The 21,731-nt window shown below is 37.0% G+C and overlaps 1 protein-coding gene across 6 annotated transcripts in view; it reads left to right on the forward strand.

Moving 5' to 3' along the window:
- The window catches only part of CFAP70 (cilia and flagella associated protein 70), a 60,446-nt gene continuing 38,715 nt past the window's right edge, over nucleotides 1-21,731 (forward strand). For 3 of the 6 annotated variants that reach the window (XM_037495938.2, XM_037495943.2, XM_037495942.2), the window contains exons 1-9: nucleotides 1-59; nucleotides 2,462-2,564; nucleotides 3,479-3,665; nucleotides 10,215-10,313; nucleotides 10,805-10,884; nucleotides 14,404-14,583; nucleotides 16,995-17,177; nucleotides 18,807-18,901; nucleotides 20,259-20,358. In XM_037495938.2, coding sequence (XP_037351835.1) covers nucleotides 2,502-2,564; nucleotides 3,479-3,665; nucleotides 10,215-10,313; nucleotides 10,805-10,884; nucleotides 14,404-14,583; nucleotides 16,995-17,177; nucleotides 18,807-18,901; nucleotides 20,259-20,358 — 987 coding nt within the window. In that variant the 5' untranslated portion in view covers nucleotides 1-59; nucleotides 2,462-2,501. The other 3 variants (XM_037495941.2, XM_037495939.1, XM_037495945.1) reach the window with 3 other exon arrangements.

Raw genomic sequence — 21,731 nt, forward strand, 5'->3', positions numbered from 1 at the left:
TCTCGCGAGAGGTAATTGGTTGCTATAGTTGCGAAAAAACGCACCTGCGGCTACCTCTGGTAAGAAGCTCCGGAAACCCTCTGGTCCCCGCTTCTCAGCCCCTACTGGGTAGCCACACCCCGTCACCGCAATTTCTGCTCCTTCAGCTCCTGAACCGCAGAGGCCGCCCTCCCGCCTCCTGCGCCCCGGGGCAGGCGCTACCCCCGCGACTCGCTGCGCGCGGACGCTTTCGCCAACCTCAGGCCTCCCGCCCCAGGCCATCTCTAGACCTCCCTTCACACTTTGCTGCCCTATCCCTCCCAGTTAGGGCAGACAGCACCCCTGTGCCCAGAACACGCCCTGCCACACCACCTCCTTCATATAAGCTTTTTCTAATTTGACTCTTTCTTGCATCTGCTTTTTAAAAAAAAATATTTATACATACAAGAGCTGGGGTACAAGCCAGAGATGCAGGGGGGTGAGAGGATTCACCAGAGACAGATTGGGGAACAGAACAGGCAGACTGAAATACACTGCTGAGGGGAGCAGTGGGCGAGACAGGAGAGGTCTGCCGCGCCATGTGGGTTTCTCGCTGGCCAGGGATCGTACCCGTGCTACAGTGGCTGTGGCTAGCTTCATAGGTTGCGTTGTAACCCCTTGTGCCACCAGGCAGAACCCTGCATCTGCTTTTGTTTTTTTTGTTTGTTTGTTTGTTTGTTTGTTTGTTTTTTTAAAATAAATTTTATTTTTATATTCCCCATACAATTGCAACCCCCTTATTTTGACCCCAATCCCTCCCCTCCCCGCCCCCCACCCCACATAGAGTGTCTCTGGTTCACAGTTTTTTTGTTGATTTTGATTTTCACTTTCTTATAGTTATTCATTTTCCTGGTCCCTTATTTAAGTTTTCTAGATTCCTGCTATCTAGATTCCTGCATCTGCTTTTGAATAGACGACAAGAAATGAGTGCCTTGTTGGGGACTACAGAGCCCCAGCATGACTGCCCTCACCTTAACTTCTAACTTGCCAGATTTCTTGCAATCATTATTAAACATATAATGTCACTAATGCCTTTGCAGAGGAGGCCTGGTGCCTGGCACTCAGGGGCTCTAATCATAAATGACAAATTACTTGACTTTGGCGGGAGGTGCAGGGTGTTGGTTATTGAACATTTGGAAAAAGCAGTGCATATTAATAATGCCATTTGAATAGTGCTTCATAAGTAAGGTAATTTTACTCTTTATTTTTTATTTTATTATTTTTTAAAGATTTATTTTTATTTATACAAGCACTGGGTACAGTCAGAAGCGCGGGAGGGTAAGAGAATTCACCAGAACCAGAGCGGGGAGCAGAGCAGGCAGACTGATGAAGTACACTGCTGAGGGGGAGCAGCGGGCGGCAGGAGAGGTCTGCGCCCATGTGGGACCCTCCTCCAGCGGCCGGGCATGGAACCGGCAATGCAGAGGCTGTGGGCAGCTTCGCAACCCAGCACTCAACCGCTGCACCACTGGGGAGGCCCTTTACTCTTTTTAGTGGATAGTCACAACAAATGTGAAACAGGTCAGAGTTTATTTACAGAAGGTGAAACTGAGCCTCAGAGAAGTTAGGTATTGGGCAAGTTAAGGCATTAACTAAGGTAGGGTCAGGCAAGTGAAGGCCTATTTCATAAACTTTTGGAAAGGGACTGATACAAAGGCCATTTCAAATGCAAATTTTGTAAGAAAGTTGCCAAGGACATTAAGACCACGGTGCAAGAGACTGGAGACAAAGTGTTCAACGTTGATCTGAAATTTTTAGGTGACTGAGAAAATATTAGAGTAGCTGGGAAGAGGCAGCGTATAAAGTCTGGGAACAGAAAGGTATCTCCCCTTTTCCAGACACACTTAGTGTAGTATGTCCGAGGTAAACATTTGAACCTCATTATGCTTCACTTTGAAATTGATCAGAAAACAAGACTTTCTGAAAAAAAGGTATCTAGTGTACTTTTGAACTTGTGTTCTCAAGTATTGTAAAATAGACGATATCTTTGTCTCAATAAGGTATGTATCAGGGCTTTTTTCAGTGGACTAACCGTTCTATGTGACTGCTTCTTTCCTGTTCTCAAAATATGTTTTTGTAAAACTGAGACACTGAATAACCTTTGAGGAGAGCTTTGCACCTGCAGGACACACACACACACAGAGCTACCAAAGGATGCTCTGAAAGATGAGGGGAATAGCAATTGGGGGAATAACCTTATTATAGTGATAATTTGTGATTAATAGATTAGTTGCATATATAAGGATCTTTTTAGCATTAACCACCAATCATTCCATGACCAGCTCCCTAAAGCACTGCCTATTTAGTAGCAAAGATTGGAAAAGGCACAAAACAATGCTGGACTATAGCATTTCTTAGCTTCTCCCTGGTATTGGCTGTGTTGTAATGTGGTACTTACTTAGCTATCATGCATGAGGGGTAGATTCATTCATTCTGTTTACAGAGACCAAAGAAGACCAGAGGGACTTTGCCCATGTGCTGATATGGAGCAGGTGCCATCAACAGGCAAACCTGTGCGGATCACTGTGACAGATGGATATAATTTGGTAAAGTTATTTGGAAATCCAAGAAGTCCTTAGTTTATTTATTCTTTTTGAAAGTGTTTTTGCCTTTGGGCTCAGGTCTTCGTGTCATATACCTGCTGGTTGGGTATGGGATGAGATGTGTTAGGAGCACTAGCAGAAGGTATGGGGTTTCACATCATACTTTACTACCAAATCTGTTGACTTTACATAGCAAAATGGCATTTTCTCCTTAGTGTTCCTTATTGTTAGTCTATAATGAACAAGTCATGTGTGTGTAAACTAGTAAGCATTTTGATTAATATGTTTAACAGGGGTATAAGAAGAAAAGATTTTAGTTTTCCTAGACAGCAGTTCCATTCTCCTGAAAAGGATCTGAATTCTTCCAGAGTTTCTCCTGTGATTGATTTCAGTTGAAGAGTTTAATAATAAAACTACAAATTATAACTATTAAATTTATGAGAATAATGAGGTGGCAAAATAGTTATTCAATATTATGCAGTCAAAGTGCTTATTTAAAAAACATGAGATAATAAATTATTTCTACTTAGTTTTAAAGATTATATATAAAAATATGGAAAAAGTGCACATATTCACAGCAAAACCTTAGAAAATATATTCTAAAATGTTAGTGCTGCATAGTAGAGTGAAATTACAGGTAAGTTATTTACCTATGTTTCTTTTTAAAATTTCTATTTTTACAATCAGTTAAATATAATTAATATTATCTATCAAAACTCCAACATAATGACATTTAAATAGAATGTTGTATTTATCTACAACTTTGTTTAATGACTTTTCTACTACCTCTTGTACTTGTGATATAGTTAGGGACACATGAAAAATACTGTTTAGTGGAAGTCAAAATGGGTAGCCAAATGCATAGAAAAATCCTCTATTTTGAGTATAATTGTAAGGTAGTATATTTCTATCAACAGAAAGGTGTCAAAGGGGATACTCCAGTTACTTTCATTCGTGCAGAATTCAATAATGTGGTTTTGGGAGACTCTGCAAAAATTACTGTTTCTCCAGAAGGAACTGCAAAATATAACTTCACTAGCACTTTTGAGTTCAATCCTGACGGAGGAATCACATTAGATGACCTCGCCCACAAACCTGTGTTCTGTAAGTCCTTGAATTTCTAAAAATTATGAGTATGGTATAAGGAGATTCTGAAATATTTAATAACTGTTGTTAGGACAGTTGAATACACCTTACCTTATTAATCTAGGGGTAATGTGGTTTACTTAGAGTCTTGCCTGCCTCTGGTAGCAGTCACTATGGATTACTAATTTAATTCAGTGTGTCTCAAAGACCTTTTAATATGTCACTGAACTTTGCAGCCCTTATAACTAAACAGAACTGGAAGCTTTTCCTTTATTTAGGGTTGACAGATTAAAAAAAAATAAAAACAAAACAAAATTTGAGATGTATTTATGCTAAACATTATTCATTATTCTTCTGAAATTCAAATTTAATTGAATCTTGTATTCAATTGTATATCTTGTATTTTACCTGGGAAACCTAGTTGTACTTCTGTATACTCTCCACACTGTATAGCAGTTATTAATTTGCCGCCTCTGTTAGAGAAGACACTTTTTAAAATCAGGGCTGTGTCTTGTTTATTTTGAAATTTCTAGTGCCTAGTAATACTGGGATATAAAAGGGCTTAAAAGTTTGTTGAGTGACTAAATGGATAAATGGATGGCATAGTTTCTGTATCCACAATTATACAGTTTCTAACTATACAGTATTATTCCTGAACAGTATACACTGTTCCTGTGCTTATGTAAGTCTTTTTTATTTGTTTTAATCCATACTTCATTTTTTGTTTTTGTTCATTTTTAGTGACACACCTCCTGGGTTGCCTGCCAAAAAAGTAATATTCCAAAATCCCAAACTCAGAGAGGTTGGGGGGCCTGGGAATGTATACAGTATTCTAGAGAGATGATTCCCAAGCCTTTTCTTTCCTAAGAGTCACCTGAGGATCTCATAGAAAATAATCTTCACGTCCTCACCCCAGCCCACCAATTCTCAGTTGCCAGTGGAAGAGCCTACGAACCTGATTTTGGGAACAAAAACACTACTGGGGAATATTGTTTCAGCTCTGGCTTAATCGGAAATCAGCTACCTGTGGAGACATCCAGCTGACCTATACATTCTGACTGCTCCCTTCTATTTATCTTCTTTTTTCTGTACTGCTCTGACACCCCAAATGAAATGAGTGTCCTGATAGCTTCCTTCCCTAGATTGTTGAATAAGAAATATGGAACTGGAACATCCCTTTAAAGGTATCACTGAACTCATAAGAATAGCCAACCCCCTTATCTCAGTAGCAAAGCTGGAATTGATATGTGGAACTCTTGAACAGCTACTGTTGGTGTGTGTGTAGTAACAGTGGTGGTCGTTTGGGTGGAGAAAGCAGTAATCCAAAACCTAGGGACTTAGGTATTAATGCTCTTTCAGGGACATAGACCTTGGGCTGCTGTAATGGAGAGTTGCATTTCAGAATAATGCCCCTCACTATAACCCTAAACTTATAAGAAAAAGATTTATTTATGCATACAAGAACTGAGGTATAGGCTGGAGGGGTGTGTGTGTGTGTGTGTGTGTGTGTGTGTGTGTGTGTGTGTGTGTGTGTGTGTGTGTGTGTGTGTTTGAGAGAGAGAGAGAGAGAGAGAGAGAGAGAGAGAGAGAGAGAGAGAGAGAGAGAGAGGATTCACCAGAGACAGAGTGGGGAGCAGAACAGACTGATCTACTGAAATACACTGCTGAAGGGAGCAGTGGACAACACAGGAGAGGTCTGCTGCATCATGTGGGTTAGCTCCCTGGTCGGGGATTGAACTTATGCTGCAATGTCTGGTGATAGCTTGATAGTGCTGAGACTTTAACTCCGGTGCCATCAGGGAGGCCCAATTCTAAATTCATAAAGAATGGACAGAAAAAAAAATCCACTCACCTTCCTATCTGTCTACACCACGGATAAAGGAAAAAGTACTAAGAATTAGTAACCACAAGCTTATGCCAATAATTAAGTAATAATTTTTTAAAACATACAGGAAATATTATCTAAAATGGGCTGCATACTGGCCCATAAAAGAACCCTTCCATATAGAAAGAAACAAACAGCCTAAAAACCAAGTTTTCTGACTAAAATACAACAGTCAACAAAATGTGAACTCAACAAAATGATAGCCAAAAAATAAATAATAAGAGAGAGAGAATCTGTTGGAAATGGATTTAAAAACACATTTATGGATAGTTCATGGAACAAAGAAGATATAATAAAAGTTGTAAAGCATTTAGAATCATTGAACAGTAAAATACCAAATATTAAAAATTATGCGATATAGCTAAATAGTACTTAGGTATACATTTATAATTTTCCATACAATGATTAGAAGTGAAAAAGAATTTAAAACAGACTTCTGCCTCCAAGAAGATGCTTTGATAAACTTCTCATTCTTTTCACTAAGTACATCTACAAACCCTGGACCTTAGATATAAAAAAACATGAAGGACTCTAAAATGTGGAGAGAAGGAGGAACCATGAAACCTGAGGAATTACATATGGTTGATCTATATTTAACATTACAGTGGTTAGTTCTTGGGGTTTTCCTTTGCCTCATGTCCCAGAGTTGATGCTGAAGAAGCAAGCAACCTGAAAACACTAATAGGTGCCTCCCAGCCAAAAAAAAAAGTCACAACTTAGATGAAAAAGCTATTAAGAAATTTGAATTCATAATGGGAAATCTCTAGGATCAGATAGTTTTTTTAATGGTGAATTCTACCAAAAGATAAAATAAGAGTAATTCTACATAATCTTAGAGAAAATAGAAGAGGAGGACATACTTTAGTTCAATTTATGAAGCTAGTATTACTCTGATACTAAACCAGACAAAAATTGTACAGAAGAGGGAAAATCTCTGTCATGAATATAGACATAAAAATCTTAACAAAATATTTGCAAATAGAATTCAATATTTAAAAATAATTCTGCACCATTGTGAAGTGGAATTGATTCTGATATTTCAAGGCTTATTCAGTATTTGAAAATCAGTCTGTGTTCAAAGGAAGACAAAAAACACTTGATAGTTGAAGGAAGAAAAAAAACACTTGATAATACTGATCATCACAGCAAAAGCATTTGAAAAAGTCAGCACCAATTCATGATAAAAACTCAAATAAATACAAATAGAGGGAACTTCTGCAACTTGATAAAGGCTAACATTATACTTAATAGTGAAAGACTGAATGCTTTCCCACTAAGATTGGAACAAATCAAGGTCTGCTTTCACTCTTACTAATACAGAGCTGGAAATTCTAGACAGTGCAATAAGGTAAGAAAAGGCGTATAGATCTAAAAGGAAGAAAGAAGTCTTCATCTCTTTGCAGGTGACATGTCTATGTAGAATATGTGAAAAACAAAATTTATAAAAAGAAAAATTTAAACAAGATTGTAGGACATAAGGTAAATGTACAGAAAGCAATATTTCTATATACTGGTGTAAATACGTGGGTATTATTAAAAATATAGTATCAGTTAGAGTTACTTTTTAGAATGAAATACTTAGTGTAAATCTAACAACATATAGGGTTATGTACTGAAAAATAGATATTGTTGAGTAAAAAGATCTTTTTAAGTGGAGATACATACTGTGTTCATTGGCTGGAAGACTCAATACAGTTAAGATAATCAGTTCTATAAGTTGAATGTAATTTCTATCAAAATCCCAGAAAGATTTACTTATTATTTTTATTCAGGTAACTTTGGTTGTCAATACTGTATATGATATCCTGTATATGAGGTACAGGATCACACCCCTTCAGATGTATGTACCACACTCACCACCGAGGAACGCACAGTCCATATAGTCCATTGGGCACCCTCTATACTTTGCTCTTCATCTTCCCTCACCACTTCTGGTAGCCTCAATTCTACAGGAAAATTTCTAGGGTTTGCTATTGGTTTGATTTTGACTCTTTATTTTGTCTCTTTGTACTCTATACATAAGTGAAACTACTTGGTATTTGTTTTTCTCCTTCTGACCTATTTTCCTTAGCATTATCACCCTAATTCCATCCACTTTGTTGCAAATGATAAGAGTTCATCTAATTTTGTCTAATTTTTCCATCTAATTTTTTTTATAGCTGAGTAGTATTTCTTTGTGTTGTTGATATACCATATCTTAATTCATTCACCTGTCCTTAAACACTTAGTTTGTTTCCATAACTTGACTATTGTAAATAGTACTGCAGTGGTATAGGAGGATAGATATTCCTTCAAATTAATGTTTTTGCATTCTTCAGGTAGATACCTAGGAGTGGAATTGTTGGATCATATGGTCAATCTATTTTTAATATTTGAGGAACCTTCATACAATTTTTCATAGGAACTGGACCAGTCTACATTCCCACCAATGGTGTACAGGGTTCCTTTTTCCCCCACATCCATACCACCCTTTGTTGTTTCTAGTATTTTTTTTAAATTTATTTATACAAGAGCTGGGGTACAAGCCAGAGGTGAGGGAGGGTGAGAGGATTCACCAGAGACAGAGTGGGGAACAGAACAAGCAGATTGACCAAAGTACACTGCTGAGGGGAGCAGCAGGCGAGACAGGAGAGGTCTGCTGCGCCATGTGGGTATCTCCCTGGCCAGCCAGGAATTGTACTTGCACTGCAGAGACTACAGAGAGCTTCACAGCCCTGTGCTCAACCCACTGCACAAACGGGGAGGCCCTCTAGTATTTTTGCTATGGACCATTCTCATGGGTATGAAGTGAAATGCAATGGCTTTTTCATTTTGTTGATACATGATGATGAACATTTTTTCAAGTGCCTGTTGGCTATCTGTGTATCTTCTTTAGTGAAATATCTATGTAGCTCCTCAGCCCATTTTAAAAATTGGGTTATTATCTTTTTGTTGAATTGTATGAGTTCTTTGTCAGATATATATCTATCATACAACTATGTTCTCCCATTCAGTAGGATGTCTTTTTGTTTTAGTGATAGTTTATTTTACTATGCAGAAGCTTTTTAGTTTGGTGTAGTCTCATATGTTTATATTCTGTTTTGTTTTCTTTGCTGTTAGAGATGAATCTACAAAGACATCACTGATGCGAATGTCATGGAATGTTTTGCCTATGTTTTCATCTATGTATTTTGTGATTTCAGGGATACTTAGATGAAATTTGTTTCTCAACAGAAGCAGATTTCCTTTTTAAGAGCTCCTATATATAAATAAGAAAAGCACCAAGAATCAAATGGAAAAATTCATGAAACATATAAAAATTGCACAGAAAAGGACATATAACAGGTCCTTAAACATGTGGAGTGTACACTTTATTAAGAGAAATAAAATTACTGAGGTGCCATTTCATGATTATAAAGATCACAGATTTTAATATTATACAATAAAGGCAAGTAAACAAATTATCTTTTCCTACAATGCTGAAGGTGATCTAAGTTTATAGGGACTATGAACTGAGAGCAAATTAAACACAATCAAAAGAGGAGAACTATTATATAACAACTAACCTAATTATTTCAACAAATCAATGTCATAGAAAAAAACAGTATGTGAAGGAGGGACTGTTCTAGTGAAAATAACAAACATGACAAGTAAATGCAACATGTGGACTTTGATTAGATACTGGTTTGAATGACGTAGCTACAAAAATGGAATAATTGAGAAATGTGAAACATACTAGTGAGGTTTGATAAAGGTACTGTGGTTATATAGGAAGATGCTGTATTTTGGATTTTATACTTTAGTACTTAGGAGTAAAGTGTCATGTTTATAATTTTTTTAATAGAGTTCATATAGTTTTGTTTTTTTAAAAGATTTATTTATTTTTGCATGCAAGAGCTGGGGTACAGGCCAGAGGTGCAGGGAGTGCGAAGACTCACCAGAAACAGAGTGGGGAACAGAACAGGCATACTGACTGAAATACCTGCTGAGGGGAGCAGTGGGCAAGACAAGAGAGGTCTGCTGTGCCATGTAGGTTGCTCCCTGGCCAGCCGGGGATCGAACTCGTGCTGCAGAGGCTGCGGATTGCTTCAGATTGCAGTGCTTAACCCCTTGTGCCACTAGGGAGACCCCGATGTTTATAATTTACATGAAAGTATTTTGGTGAATAAGAATAGATGAAGTAAATATGGTGGCATGTTAACTATAGTTAAATCTAGATAAAGGTTAAATGGTTGTTATTATGCTAATATCTCTACTTTTTGTGTATTTGAAAATTTTTACAATAATTATTATGCACAGAGTAATGCGACAGTGGAAAACATCATATAAATACTTTGCATACTCTCTAAGTCACATCTAGATCTACTAAGCTTATGTCTCTCAATACAGGGAGATTTTAAGTAGTGTTTTTCAAACTGCAGATTGTGATATTTATTTATTACTAAAATCATTTGAAGAGAGTCATGACCAGTAATTTCTTTCATATGATGTAAAATATTTTATTATAACTTGCATTCAAAAAGTTTAATAAGTCACTGAGATTTCTATTATTTTTTGCCAGAAGTCACCAATAATAGTGCCTTCTTGTATTTCAAGTTCACTTCTCTTAACTTAGATTTCTTTGACAGTGCTTTGCTTGCTGCACCTTGATTATCTGATGGATGAGCTAGACATGTTTGCTTTCTTTGTTTTGATTTTTTTAGTAACGATGACTGAAGTATTACCAAAGGAAAAGAAACAGAAAGATGAGAAGACTTTAATTCTTGGTCAAGCTGTGGTAGACCTTCTTCCTTTACTGGGAGGTCAGATGTGTGATTTGATTAAAAGTAGAAATATCAAAGTTCATAAAATTTAGCTCTAGAGTGCAAAAATCAGCCTCAATGAATTTGAAAGATTTAATGAGCACTTTCTAAAAAAATGATTTATTTTATTTATTTATGCATACAAGAACCTGGGTCCAGGCCAGAGGTGTGGGCCAGGGTGGAGGGGTGGATGAGGGGGTGAGAGGATTCACCAGAGACAGAATTGGGAGCAGAACAGTGGGGGTCTACTGAAGCACACTGCTGGGGGGGAGGGGCAGTAGGCAAGACAGGAGAGGTCTGCTGTACCATGTGGGTCAGCTCCACCATGTGGGTCAGCTCCCTGCTCAGGGAATCAAACTGATGCTACAGTGGCTGGTGATAGCTTGATAGCACTGAGACTTTAACCCCTGCACCACCAGGGAGGCCTTTAATGAGCACATTTATCTGTCTAACCCTTCCTTCTTTGACTTTACTTGGCCTTCTTTTCACAGGAGAGAGTTCGTTTGAAACCACAATTCCATTGCACCCTGTGCCAGGCTCACCCTTAGAATCTATTCGATCTAATGTTAAGGTAATCCTAATTTTACCTCTCAACATTTCAAACTGCCATTAAAAAAAGTTTGTCTGTGATTAAAGTTCGATTCAGTTTAGTACAATTCATCAGACACTTTCTTTTCAAAGGCCCATATATTGCTAGGTTCTGGTAAACAAAGACAAATGTCTGGTTAAGAAAAAAGCAAACTCCTTTAAGGAGTTAATAATCTATATATCATTGATTATAACAAATGTGAGTAAGTAGTGGGTTGGGACATGAGGGCACAGAATAGGTATTGATTGCTTTGCCTACGGGTAGATGTAGGGAAGGATTAACTATGGAAAAGCCTCTTGAGCTATATCCTGATGGGTGAAATACAAAATTGGATAAATGCACCTGACATATTTCCTAGCATGACAGCCGGCCTCTGGCTACTGAAAGAGAAGCATGAGTGATAGGCTGTGCCACTGTTTTGTCTTCTGGACTGTGTTTCCCATTCCTCTGGGTATTGGTGATTTCTTGGGCCACTACTTGACCTATCTGGTGTAAGTGCACTTTCTCAGTTGAAACCGCAGTTGCCTTCTGACTTGTACAAGTAAAGGAAAAAGGAGGACTGATCTGACCCAACTATTTCCAGTGTAGGTCCCTAACTAAGTAGCCACCATTGTAGGTCCTTTCCTGTTTCTTGTTAATTTTTATATTGGAGCTACCACAGTTCATTCCTGCATTTGTTGTAGTCTTCTCCTTTTATTTTAGGATTTGGTTGGTTTCTTCTAGTTTTGTATCTTTGTAGAATACTTTAATTTGCTGTCTTTGAAGGATTCCTAAAAAACATATAGTCCATTGATGGTACTTCTGCTTTTCTAGGACTATTATAGCATTTGCTTTTCATTGACTATAAAGATGTAATTTCATATTTTTCTGTCACTCCATGTGATTTGTGTTAGAAAGAGATATATTTTAACTCAGTCTGCCTTTATTGGGTCCCAACCCATAAACTGTTGATTTTCCTTAAATAGCTATAAGAAGAAAAGTTACTTCTCATGACCATTGCTCGTAACATTCCATGTTTACTTGTTATACTTGTACAAGTTTTACAACTCAAGTAAAAAATATATGGCAGTTAATTTCCATTTGCTAGAGAGTTCTCATTAATTTTATATTTAAGTATCTACACTGGTTATTCTCAAGATTCAGAGATAAAAATTATATAGTCCTATACTTGGGAAGAAGATTCCAATTCATCCTCCAGTATTTCCTGTCTTGTTCGAGTAATAGAAGTTAGAAATCTTAGGGACTTTTAACTTATCCTTCTAAGAGACATACAGAGAGCTGTCACATTCTTCAATGTCTCTCTTCCTTAAAATCTTTCTTCCCTTTAGTTCTGATTTCCTGCTCACTAACTATACCTTCTCAGGTTGCTGCAACAATTTTGATTTTGATTTTTACTTTATTATAATTTCTTATTTTTTCCTGATCCCTTATTTGGTTCCCCTATGAGTGAAATCCCTTATTTGGTTCCTCCTATGAGTGAAATCATCTGATATTTTTCTTTTTCTTTCTGGCTTATTTCACAGAGCATGATCCCTTCCAGCTCCATCCATGTTGCTGAGAATGGCATGAGTTTATCTTTTTTGATTGCTGAGTAATATTCCATTGTGTATATGTATCACATCTTCTTGATCCAGTCATCTATTTGTGGGCATTTGGGTTGTTTCCAGGTTTTACCTATTGTAAATAGTGGTGCAATAAACAGCACCAGTAATCTTTTTTCACAATACTTTTTTTTGAAAAATTTATTTATACAAGAGCTGGGGTATAGGTCAGAGGCGCAGGAGGGTGAGAGGATTCATCAGAGACAGAGTGAGGAGCAGAACAGGCAGACGGACGGAAGACACTGCTAAGGGGAGCAGCAGGCAAGACAGGAGAGGTCTGCGGCGCCATGTGGGTATCTCCCTGGCAGGCTGGGAATTGAACCCAGGCTGCAGAGGCTGCAGACAGCTTCACAGAGCTGCGCTCAACCCGCTGCACCAGCTGCACCACCAAGGAAGCCCAACCAGTAATCTCATACCATAGGTCATTGTGCTCCCTCCCCACTTTGTTCCCCAGTTTCTCCCTCCTTTAGTAACTTCAGTTCTATAGTCTGATTTCTAGGGTTTGTTTCGGTTTAGTTTTGTCTGTTCCTTTGTTTTATACATATATATTTAAAGGAAATGTTTTCTTATTAAAAAGTACTACATTTGCCAAATCAAAATTTCTATTGGAGACATAATTTGGGAATTGATTTCTTAGGATACTAAAATCTTATTAGTATCTTAGCAATACTTATTATTCTTGTATTCATAAGAAATAAAAGGAAAATTTAAAAAATCTTTTCTCCCCTCTGATTAAAAAAAAAACCACTATTGTGGCCTCCCTGGTGGTGAAGGGTGTTGAGCACAGCACTGTGAAGCTGTCTGCAGCCTCTGCAGTGCCAGTTCAATACCCGCCGGCCTCCGAGCAACCCACAGGGCGCAGCATCCCTCTCCTGTCTCGCCCGCTGCTCCCCTCAGCAAGCAGTGTATTTTGTCAGTCTGCCTGTTCTGTTCCCCACTCTATCTCTGGTGAATCCTCTCACCCTCCCGCACATCTGGCCTGTAGCCTGGCTCTTGTATAAATAAAAAATAAATCTTAAAAAACAAAACAAAACTACTAGTGTCTCCACTGCTCTATTTAGATACATCTCTAATATAAAATCTTTGGAATCCCTTCTAAAAAATTCATTCTTATAACTTATTTATTCAGTGAAAAAATACTTTCTTATCTTGGAAAAATAGAACTATATTAAAGAATGTGATTTTTGGATATTTTATTTTATTTTACTTTAAAAGATTTATTTATTTATTTTTATACAAGCACTGGGTACAGAAGCGCGGGAGGGTGAGAGAATTCACCAGAGACAGAGCGGGGAACAGAACAGGCAGACTGATGAAATACACTGCTGAGGGGAGCAGCGGGCGCGGCAGGAGATGTCTGTCGCACCATGTGGGACTCTTGTTGGCCGCCAGGGATGGAACCGGTGCTGCAGAGGCCACAGGCAGCTTCGCAGCCCAGCGCTCAACCACCTGCGCCACCAGGGGAGGCCCGATTTTCAGATATTTTATAAAAAACCTAAATGTTTTTAAAAGTACATTAAAAAATTACAAAGATAATCATAAAATGCAGACTAGCAAAAACTGCACCCCAATCTCATCACTCTTATCCAACTCCTATTAACATTTCAGTATAGAACCTTCCAATTCTTCTTCTATATGTATTTTTATGCATACTTGACCTCAGTATGGTATAGGGGAAGGGCTCTAGCTTGGAGTTAAAGGTTATGTCTCTAAATAATGAGACCTAAAAAAGTTATCTGAATCCTCTGTATAGAAATAATTAACCTTTAAAAAAAAAAGAAATAACCTTGACCTGCTTACCTTGGATTATGATATAAGATTCAAATGAGATAATGCAAAAAATAAAAGGGAGGGAGGGCTCTGTCATTTAAAAATGTTGCATGATTTCATTCTTTTCTAGCAGTGTGGTCTTGAAATCAAAGTATTTGTGGCAGAACCCTTACTCACCGCAGCCCAGATCTCAGGAGGTAATCTACTGAAGGTCACATTGGAGGCTGCCTACTCTGTGCCTGAATCCTTCATTCCAGTAGGGCCCCTACAGAACTACATGGTTGGTCTGCAAGTTCCCTCAGTTGGAGAGGTAAAGTCCTACCGCCAGATGTTTATATAGATTTAAACACTCATAGCGCTATTTCTTCCTCCCCTGCTAATTTAAGTAAACTCAATCAATAGCTGAGATTTATTGTACACTTAAAAAATTTTTCTTCTGTTTCATATGTAGATGTTTATATTTATAGCTTATATATTACATACTATAATTTAGATATATATATCAATACATAGATAATATAGTGGAAAATATATAAAATATATAAAAATTGACAATTTTTATCTTTTTCTGCATAGATTACTTTTATGTATACATTATGTGGATTTTGTACAATGTACTTCAGCATGTAAAACTTTCTCGTATTACAAATTTAATTAGAATGATGAGTTATGGATTTGATAGAAATTTCCAAATTGTATACTAACACGGTGTAATTAGTAAACATTCCCCCTATTTTATTGCCTTCAGTTTCTCTTCATTTTACATTATCACTAGCAGTATACAAGTGTTCCACTTCCTTGCTAACACTTGTTATTTTCTGTTTTTTGATACTAACCATTCCAGTATTTGTCTGCATCTCCTTATATTTTCAATTTGCATTTCTCTGATATCTAATGACGTTGAATATCATTTAATGTGCTTATTGGTTCTTTTTAAAAAAAGATTATTTGTTTATGCATAGAAGAACTGGGGTGTAAGCCAGAGGTGTGGGGGTGGGGGTGAAAGGATTCACCAGAGACAGAGTGGGGAGCAGAGCAGGCAGATCTACTGAAATACACTGCCAAGGAGAACAGAAAGCTAGACAGGAGAGGTCTGTTCTGCCATCCATGGGCTAGCTTCCTGGCCTGGGATTGAACTCAGCCTGTAGTGATGATAATGCTGAGACTTAACCCTTATGCCACCAGGGAGGCCCTTTTTGTATCTTCTTTGGGGATATGTGTTTAAAATCCTTTGCCCATTTTTGAATTGAGTTGTTTTGTTTTTGAGTTCAAGTAGTTCTCTGTATATTCTTTTTTTTTTTTTTTTTAATTTTATAGAGGCATGTTTTATTTATTTATTTGTTTGTTTGTTTGTTTTTTTGTTCATACATGCACTGGGTACAGTCAGAAGCGCGGGAGGGTGAGAGAATTCACCAGAGCCAGAGCTGGGAGCAGAGCAGGCAGAAGGACCGAAGTACACTGCTGAGGGGAGCAGCGGGCGGCAGGAGAGGTCTGCGCGCCATGTGGGACCCTCCTCTGGTGGCCGGGGAGCAGCCGGGGATCGAACCGGCGCCGCTGTATATTCTAATCCCTTATCAGATATTCAGATGTGTAATTGAAATATTTCCTTCCATTTTACAGGGTATTTTTTTTTACTATGTTTAGTATCATTTGACGCAAAAAAGATTTTAATGTTGGTGAAGTCCAATTTGCTATTTTTTTCTATTATCTGTCCTTTGGTATTATAACTAAGAAATTATAGTCAAATCCATTGTTATAAGGCTTTTCCTATCTTCTTCTAAGGGTTTATAGTGTTTAGCTCTTATGTTTATGATCCATTTTGAGTTAATTTTTGTATATGGTAGTAAGGAAGAGTCCAACTTCATCCTTTCGCATATGAATATCTAGTTTTCTCAGCAACATTGGTTGAAGACTGTCCTTTCCCCATTGAAGGGTCTTGGCACCCTTAATTTTGATAACTTTTGCCAATTTTCATATTTTTATGGAGGAACAGATTTCCCAAGGCTCTTACTCTGCAATCCAGAAGTATCCCACCTTCACAAAAATTGTTTACGCTTAACCCCAAAAAGTAGAATAGATGAGTTGTAGAATATGCTGATTTTAAATTTTAATAGAGGCTACAGAATTGCTTTCTATAGTTGTACCATTTTATACTTACATCCTTTTTAATAAATTACCTATTTATATCTTTGCTAATTTCCTATTGCAAATTTATTTTAGATAAACTATAGATATGATTATACCTTTATTTTTAGTTCTTGATGTAAGTTTTTTTAAGATATTTTAAAAGTATATCATGATTCATTTAAATATAAATTACAAAAAGAGTGTCAAAGATTTTACTTGACTTACTAATCATTAATTAATAAGGGTATCAGTAAAATGTAAAAATCAGTTCAAAAGAGAAACTGAAGAAATGGCCCATATATAAGCAATTGGGAATGCTGAAATGGATTTTGATGCTAATTCAAAACTTATCAAAGTCATAGGGCAATAACCAATTTCTACTGGATAAGTTACATTATTATTGATTTTCTATAAATTATAGAATATAATATAGCACAAAGGAAATGAACACCATAGCCTTCTCAGTAGAACCAGATAATCACGAGTCAGTTAGACAATATCCAGTATCCCATTGAAAAGATATGTCAGTAATCTTTTCTGTCCATTTAAAAGGCTTGTACAAAATTTCCTGATATATAATATTTATTTCTATAGAAAGATTATCCTATTTTCTTCAAGAATGGAACTCTGAAGGTTGGAGGAGAAAGAGAACCTGTTCCCCGGCCCAAAAAATGGCCTATTGCCAACATTCTGGCTCCAGGAGCTAATAACATTCCTGATGCATTCATTGTCGGTGGGCCTTATGAGGAAGAAGAAGGAGAACTCAACCACCCTGAGGTGAGAGAATTGTGATTTTTATGATAAACTCAGTACACTGACAGATCATAAAAGTTTGTGAATCATTGCAATTTATATGCCCCTGTTACCTGTTAAAGTAAAACAATTACTTAATTCTGATGAAAATGTCTCCTGACTTACTAAGACTGGCAAACAAAATAATTGAGCTAATTCAAATTTACTCCTTACTTTATATTTATTTTTGAGTAGGTAATCATATAGTCACAGGTAAAAATAAAAAAATTAAGATATATGCAAGTCTCCCTTTTATTCCAGGTGTCTGCCTCTTAATTTCTACCCAACTCATTATGCCAGTAGTCACCCTTGTGATAACTTCTTGGTTTCCTTCTGGGTGGTTTTTTTTATGTGTATATAAAAGCAAATGTATATAGTCAGAGGAAGGCTTACTGTCAAAAATATTTAGAAAAGTAAAATTTTCTTGCAAAAAGTGCAAGAGAGTCAGAGTTGAGAAAGATCAGATCATAGACTGAATATAGTAAATGAGATAAAATTGTTTTTCTTTAAGGAGTCCATAAATACAGGAAGTATTCAAAGAGTTATTTTAAAAACTAGAATCTGTCAGGAAGATATTACTATTTTTGCTTTATCTCAGGGTATAAGATATTATTTATTTTAAACTAAGTATATAAAGTGCTTAATCATATTGGAAGCAAAGGAAAATCTCAATTTTTACTTCATATATACACATACATAAATAAGTACACATATTCTTATCCTGCTTTTTCTTTTTTTTTGCAAGAATGGTGATATTCTTACACCATTCTGCAAATTCTTCTTTTTGCTTTATAGTATATAAAGACTTTTCCGCATTACGACTTAAAGAGCAGCCTCATTCTTTTACTTTATTTATGCTTTCTGTATGATATGACATTGTATGGACATACTTTACTTTAAACCAGTCTCCTATATTGGTAGACATTTATGTTTTTTAAATTATTCTCTTCTTTTCATTCTTTTCCCTCCTTTCCTTCCTCTCTTCCTTTTTCATATGTATTACTACAACCCATGTTTGTCAATGGCATAGAAAGTGCTGTAGACACATTTGCAGGTGTTTCTTGAATTAACTGATAATCATTATTGGAAACATTTAGTAAAATAATTTGTAAACTACAGATGGTTGGATTATTTTTAGTATCTGACTCTAAATGCTTAAAATTATAGAGATAAGGCTAGCACTATATTTTGTTTAGGTCATTGGTTCTCAACCCTAGAATCCCTTGAAAGCCGTTAAAACAATAACAATGACTATGCTATAATCCAGCTCAATGCCCATGTGTTGATTTTTTTTAAATACTCCCAGATAATTTTTTTAGATGCTCACTCCATCCAGGGTTAAAGATCGCTAATTGAGATTAAATGAGTGAATGTCAGGCACTGAGTATAGGATTGATGTAAGGAGAGTGTACATAATTTATCTTATTTTATTAGTAGTAAAGTTCCACAAAATATGAGGTAGTGGTAGTAGTTACAGTAGTAGTTGTACTTATTGTAGTATTAGTAATAGTAGTAAAAGTATTTGATCAAATCCATTAAAATAATGCTTCAGAGATTGAGTAGGATGGAACATTGGCAGACTGAGAGAACAAAAGTTTCTAACTTATTTTACAGGACAGGGAATTTAGGAACCAAGCAGAGTGCATAAAAAAAAGGATTACTTGGGACTTGGAAAGTCGCTGCTACCTTGATCCTTCTGCAGTGGTCAGGTAGGAAGAGGAAGTGAATAGATCGAACCAACAAAGACTGTTGGTGAGAAGAAATGCTGCTTATGTTAATTTTATCTATATTTGAGTTAAGATGATCTGAGATGCTTTTCTACCACATCTACTAATAACAAAGGCTTCTAGTGATGATGGCTTAACCAAGGTGGGTTCCTGTTTCTCTTTCATGTGAAAGAAGTCCTGATCCACAGTGTTATCAGGTTCCTAGGCTCCAGTGTTAATAGGTTTCCAGGCTCAATCTTTTTTTTTATTCTACATTCTTTAATGTGTGCCATCCTTCCACAAGATTGTCTCATGGTCCAAGATGGTCCAAGATAGCTTTTGGAATTTCAGTCTACATATTCACATTCCAGGAAGAAAGTTGGAAGAAGGGAATAGTTTTGGATTAAAAAAAGATATATGTTGGCTACCTTAGTTCCTCTTATAGAGCTTTTCTGGGATCTGACAACTTCTGTTTACATCTCATTAGCTATCTCTTGATGCAAGAGAGGTTAGGAAATAGTGCTTATTAGACATATTGTCACCCAGACTAAATAAACCAAGTTTGCTGTTGCCTCTTCCACTTTCCTTGTAGGGGAAGGTTGGGTCTTACACTGGTTGAAATGAGGGATAGGTGTCTTTCCTGGCTCCCAGGGCAGGGATAGGCACTCTTGGGAGGGCAGAGACCACACCTGGGACAACTGTGTGGCTCTACCCACTGCCAAACCAGTCCCTGGCCACCTGGGTATCTTGTTGAACTGTCAAACAAGTTATACTCTCACAGTGAATTATGTGCTCTCCTTCCCAGGCTGGCACAGGAGAGCCTGAGGGCCTGTTGGGGAAGAGCCATATCCCTCTCAGTGAAGTGGTACCGTTCTTAACTCTCTGTTCCTCAGTCTTTCCTTTCCTTTCTGGTAGCTTATGGCTCTCCTTGCTAAGACACTAGTCCTCACCCAGTTCTGTTCCAGATGTGGCTGCTCCCGCTGGATGCTTATCCAGGGAAATAAAAACTCAAGGATCCTGTCTATCCTCCATCTTCTCCCCTCTCCCTGCCTCAAATTTTAATCTCTAGACTACTTATAATAGCTAATAAAATATAAATTTTATGTAAATATAATGTATTGTTTAGAGAATTATAACAAGAAAAAAGTCTGTATGTGTTTAGTAAAGATACAACCATCATAGGCCTAGCTACATAGTATTTCTGATCTCCAATTGGCTGAATCCATGTATGAAGAACTCATGGATATGGAGGGGTTGACTGTATCCCATTACTTTTAAAAAGAAGAATATTCTCTTTAATCTAAATTATATTCACTTTTCTTCTGCATATGATTCTAATGGGCTTATTCTTGTTTTGTAGTTTTCAGAAGCGAATTGCTGATTGCCGATTGTGGCCTGTAGAGATCACAAGAGTTCCTATGGTTATTGCACCCAAAGGGAAAGCTGCCAAACTTGATAAAGTAAATTTGATCATTAAAACACTTATGTAATAAATACTGGGTCAGACCCAACCTGTTATTCCACTTCTAGTTTTGATACCACAGGAAAATGTGAATATGATTGCTCTGTTGGGTGACCAACTCATCCTAATTTGATGGATATTTTTTACATTTTAGTGCTGAAAGTCTCATGTACCACAGAACTGTCCTGTCCCTGGAAAATCAGGATAACTGGTCACTTTAGCTCCTCTAGATCACTCAAGTTTATTTATGTTTTATTCCCAGACATCCTATTTCTCTTTAATCCTTCACTGAGTTTTACGAACTACTTACTGTGTAGCCATTCTCCTTCTGTATTATATAAATGTCTCTCTTTTTTTTTAAGATTGATTCATATTTATTTATCAATTTATACATACATACATATAAGCACTGGGTACAGTCAGAAGCGCGGGAGGGCGAGAGAATTCACCAGAGCCAGAGCGGGGAGCAGAGCAGGCAGAAGGACCGAAGTACACTGCTGAGGGGAGCAGCGGGCGGCAGGAGAGGTCTGCGCGCCATGTGGGACCCTCCTCCAGTGGCCGGGGAGCAGCCAGGGATCGAACAGGCACTGCAGAGGCCGCGGGCAACTTCGCAACCCAGCGCTCAACCGCTGCGCCACCAGGGAGGCCCTTCCTTCTGTATTATATAATATGCATTGGCTAACTTTCCTTAGATTTCTAAACAGTTTAATGTTACCATGTGAACTTAAGACTTTTAAACCTAATTTCTAATTATTGTTATTAAAACAGGCAAAATTTAAGTGGTTGTCTTTAATGTAAGAGGGATTAAATGTGTTTTCTTTCACTAAATTGATTTTTTTTCTTATAAAAGTTTTTTCTATGACAAGCCATTAGCCATTGAAAATGATGTTAAGGTATATTTAGTAACATATTTTTCATCTCTGTATTGAAAATTTAGATGAAATTAGGGATGGCAAATACATGATAGCCTTCTGTCATTTGTTCTTCATGCAGATATTGCTAATCAATCAAAGCACTCTTTTTCTTCTGAACTCAGATAAGAATACACATAGCACTCTAAAACATTTCCACTAGTTGATTAGAGTTAATCATACATTTTGGTCATTACTGGTCATCACTTTATAAGTCCCCTTTCATTTATATGAATCTGTGAACTAAAGCTAAAAGTCACAGCTTCTGATTTTTAAGTTTTGTTGTTGTTATTGTTTTTTTATAAAGTTTTACTTTTTCCTGAAAAACAACATAATAAAACTGACTTTTTACTTTGATATATATACTTTCAATTAATTTGAGTATATGTTGATACAACTTTACTATTCCTTAATACTGTTTATATGCATTACCTCAGTAATATTGCCCTTAGTAAGCCCA

Source organism: Talpa occidentalis, unplaced genomic scaffold, assembly GCF_014898055.3.
Source record: "Talpa occidentalis isolate TD23 unplaced genomic scaffold, MPIMG_talOcc4v2.1 talOcc4.8, whole genome shotgun sequence".
In the NCBI taxonomy this organism is placed as follows: domain Eukaryota; kingdom Metazoa; phylum Chordata; class Mammalia; order Eulipotyphla; family Talpidae; genus Talpa; species Talpa occidentalis.